This window comes from Limulus polyphemus, unplaced genomic scaffold, assembly GCF_000517525.1.
Source record: "Limulus polyphemus unplaced genomic scaffold, Limulus_polyphemus-2.1.2 Scaffold1723, whole genome shotgun sequence".
NCBI classification, from domain to species: Eukaryota; Metazoa; Arthropoda; class Merostomata; order Xiphosura; family Limulidae; genus Limulus; species Limulus polyphemus.
Genome location: NW_013667333.1, coordinates 168742 through 172941, shown reverse-complemented (window position 1 = coordinate 172941; position 4200 = coordinate 168742). Strand labels below are relative to the sequence as shown.

Below are 4200 nucleotides of genomic sequence, written 5' to 3'. Positions count from 1 at the left end.
TAATATTTCTGTTCTTATTGTTTATTACTAAAAAGAACCAATGATTTAAATAGTGATCACAAATAAAGACTTAATTAATTGAATAATTTCAAATGGTTTTAGTGATGTTTTAAAATTGCTTGTTTGTTATCCGTACTCTTCTTTAGAATTAAAATAAAAGTTAGCACCGAAATTTCAAAAATTTATCACAAACATCGTGCATTTTATTGGAACGTAGTTTTACTGCTATTTGTGCCACGCTCAACGTATTTTGAAGAATTGATTATTTTCAACAAAGTACGTTACTGATTTAGAGGGGATAGTATTACGTAACTTCGATCAATTTCGTTTTTGTTAGTGCCCTCTAGTAGCAACAGAGAAAACCAGAAGAATCAACAACCAAGGACGTTTGAGGGTCGTTCAAAACTACGGAGAACGCAGGAGGTGGTGGTTCGCGTCTTTTATGCCGTTACAAATAGTGTAAAGTAATGGAGCCCACGCCAGCAATTTTATAGAAGGCAAGTGTACTTCCAGACTTGACGTTTGTTAAGGAAGCCAGACTGTGGGATAATTTTAACAGCTAAGGAGGCTTGGGTGACAGCCAGTACACGGGTGTTCTAAAAATGACGGAATGGAACTTCGACGTGTGGCATCTCCCGTGTAGTCTGAGCTTGGCCAGTTGCCGGTACCATGCAGAAGCACTTGCACGCAGACTGCACAGTAAACTGTGGTCCGCGGGAAGATTTGGAAACAGTGAGGATTCTCACTTGGGAGGTGAGTTAAGTTGTGACACTTTTAGGCTTACGAATTCATTCAATGAACATTCTGTCATTATTCCTGTTATAAATAAGGCTCCCGTTTCTAAGCTAAGTCCAGTCTCAAATACAGTGGACATTGAGGGCTGGAAGGAAACTATGTTTACCTGTGAAGATGAACTGTGTAATCCGGAGGACGACTCATCACCACCAAGTCCAACAGGTGAGAATATTGTTGTTAATAAAGCTGTCAACTTGATAGGAGCTATGGATTCTAGCGATAAAACGCAGCACAGTCCTAAAACGGTATATTCTCACCCGTGTGGATCTAGGGCTATCGGGGAATCTTGGCGCGAAAATGATTTCCGACATGCTCAAGTAATGGATCGAAGCAAAAGACAAATTCTCTTTGAAAAACTTCAAAAATACGCAGAAAGCTGGTCGTTATCAGAACCGGAAACCGGCACTTCTGCACGGTTTTATGATGTTGACAGTGGCAGCGATAGTGTTGAGGAGTTGGATCTAAATGGTCTCAAGGATGAAAGCGAAATTCTTCATGTTTACGATGGGCAAGAAGACGACAGAAATGTAAATAAGTCTTCCGACCCTTCAAAAGAAAACACGCTTACGTCACTTCAGAGAGGCCCAGAAGAGCCGCCCCATGACTGTCCAATTTCTTTAGTAACTGTAAATGAAACGATCACTAACTCAAACTCGATGGGGGACAGTGGCATAACCTCTCCTACTAGCGCTGATCTTGAAACATGCAATGGTCCTAACAAGAAAAACTCGACTCTTGATAGCACTGCATTTAAAAGTAAAGAAGGTGAGTCATCAGATCTTACAGACTGTAGCTGTAGATTATCTCAGGACATCAATTATCACGATGGTAAGGAAGGTAAGTCATCAGATCTCACAGATTCTAGCTGTAGATTATCTCAGGACACCAATGATCATTATGAGGAATACGAAAATGGTTTAGTTGAAAACACTACAGAATCTGTACTTACTAGAGAAGGAACCAGAAAAAGTCTTTACAGTAGTGTTGATGAAAGTGTACAAACTTCGGACCCCGATTCTCTAAATCGACTCTTGGAGGAAAGCTCACAGAATGAAAAATCCGAGCACGTAGAATCAAAATGGAATGCTTTGAATGGCCATGAAGAAGAAGAGGATAGTGGTAAAAAACTTGTTCGAAGTACTTCTCTCAAAACCGGTAAAACACCCCCTGGAACCCCAAGTAGAAAAAAGATCGTGTGCTTTGCTGATGCTCTAGGGCTTGACTTGGAGGCCGTGAGACATATAGGACCAGAAGACGAGGAACTTAATATTCCAGCATCTGCATTCAGTGACTTAAAGGTTTCGTCACATACTTCTGGTCGCTCTTCCACCAGTTTGATCTCGCAAACCAACCCATTCGCTTGTAGCCTTAATGTGCACAAACCTTCTCACAGCAGTTGTACATTAATCCCTCTATTCCCACAGCCCATAACACGAAATGATTTTCTGGATCGGATCCGAAGTCAGAAAATTTGTCTGGAAAATATCATCGCATCGGATTTGAATGTGAAGTGTCATGTTCGCGTTCTCAATATCTCTTTCGAAAAGCTCGTACTAGCCCGCTACACAACCAATGAGTGGTTAACTTATGATGACGTTCTAGCGAACTACGTCCATGGATCGTGTGATGGGTGGTCAGATAAATTTTCCTTGAATTTTTTGGTTCCTGGTATGAGTCAGGGCCAGCGGCTAATTTTTGCTGTTCGGTTTTTGGCCAACGGTCAAGAATTTTGGGATAATAACGATGGTAAGAACTATATATTACGCTGCCACAGCCAAAGTTCTGGAGTTTTTGGACCACTGACTGAAGGAGGTCCTCCTTGGATGCACCATTTTATGTGAAGATATGAGCTATCTTAGTTTCGTGTAAGATATGAAACTTTAGTCTTCGCTAATCATGTGAGTGGGCATAATCTTACACAAAAGAAGGTTTAAAATGCGAGTATTTACCTTTTTTTTGGGGGGGGGGCAATGCTGATAGCCCTATCCATATAAAATTGGATTATAATATTTAATTAAGTAGATGTAATATGGCCTAGATTTACAAGATATCTAAGTGTACAATATAAAAAAAATTTGAAAACGAGCGAAAATAATCCAGAAAACAAACAAATCCCTACACAGTGAGTAGTCGTCAAATACACGGATGGAGATGGACGGTGGAGAGTAGTTAAGACCGTGTAATACATTTACTGCTAACTTTCTGCCATCTTTCTCATTTTGCCTTTCGGACTGTTTATGTTTGGTTCGTTTTTCCATTGAGGAAACGTGAATTTAAAACACTTGATGAATTGATGTAGAATAGAAATAGCTAACTAGTAAACTAAGTCTGCCTACTTATTAATGTCATAATATATCTGTAGTGTTATGAAACATTACGCTGTTTTTCTTGTAAAGAAAAAAAGAGCTACTTTTACGCTTTAAAATATGTCAAAAGTAAGTATAAAGAATAACGTATTATAAATAAAAGTACCATGATAGTGTCAAGGTAAAACGGTGTCTAAAATCTAACGTACTAAAAATATGTACTTGTTTGCTTGTCTCGGATGGAAGCAGTGGATTGGAAAGTCGTGTGTTATATAAAAATGAAATAATTAAATGATCTATTTCCGTCTGAAATGTTACAAAATATATTTTTGTTATCATCTGAAGATATGTTTTAAGGTCTTGTAAATGTAATCTCATATACTATATTCGTTCTGATGTGAATGTTTAAAGTGTTATTTAGGTTATCAGGTTGTTTAATCCTATTATTAGAATATTCACGGGAGTAGTGTACTTTCATTTAGCGTATTGAGATTGTCACGTACACACAGATTTTGTTAAATTACTGTTGTTAGTATCGAAACGTACAAAAAATACACCACGTTACGAATTTCACGCTGAAAAAGTAACAGGAATGTGCTCGTGATTCTGAAATGTTACATTGACAGTTGTTTTGTTATTAATTAAGTAATGGAATGTAGATATGTATATCACGTTATTAATTTCAGATTCTGAAATAAAAGGAAACATTTTTTCGTTAAGACTAATACGTGAATCTACGAGAAGTTTAACTGTCACATTATTTTCTGGGAATTATGAAGAATGATGATTCACGTGGAGGGTATAGTTTCTGTTAAAGGACCAAACCTCCACGTGCCTTTAAAATGCACGAGTGTGAAACACTAAAAATAACTGCGTAAAGTTAGTTGATCCAAAAAAGGAAAGAATGATAATATATGGGTGATTATTTAAAATGGAAAAGTTTGTGTAATTATGTAACACGTGAAATATTTCCCTCTGAAATTCGGTTGTGTGTACAGATAATATTCAAGATTGTGCTAAAACAAACAAACGTAATAAAAGCTACATAATTGGCTACTATATGTCCTGGATCCGCCGCGAAGGGATCTAACCCTGAGTT

At 37.7% G+C, this 4200-nt stretch overlaps 1 protein-coding gene across 1 annotated transcript; it reads left to right on the top strand.

Moving 5' to 3' along the window:
- Window positions 1-396: 396 nt before the first annotated feature.
- On the top strand, window positions 397-3820 carry LOC106464704 (glycogen-binding subunit 76A-like). Its single transcript, XM_013924859.2, has one exon. It carries the CDS (start codon window positions 603-605, stop codon window positions 2634-2636), a length of 2034 nt encoding a protein of 677 aa, XP_013780313.1. The 5' UTR covers window positions 397-602; the 3' UTR covers window positions 2637-3820.
- Window positions 3821-4200: the final 380 nt, after the last annotated feature.

Excerpts from the sequence above, each read along its gene's own strand:
- LOC106464704 (XM_013924859.2), top strand. The coding sequence starts at position 603 with ATGACGGAATGGAACTTCGACGTGTGGCATCTCCCGTGTAGTCTGAGC.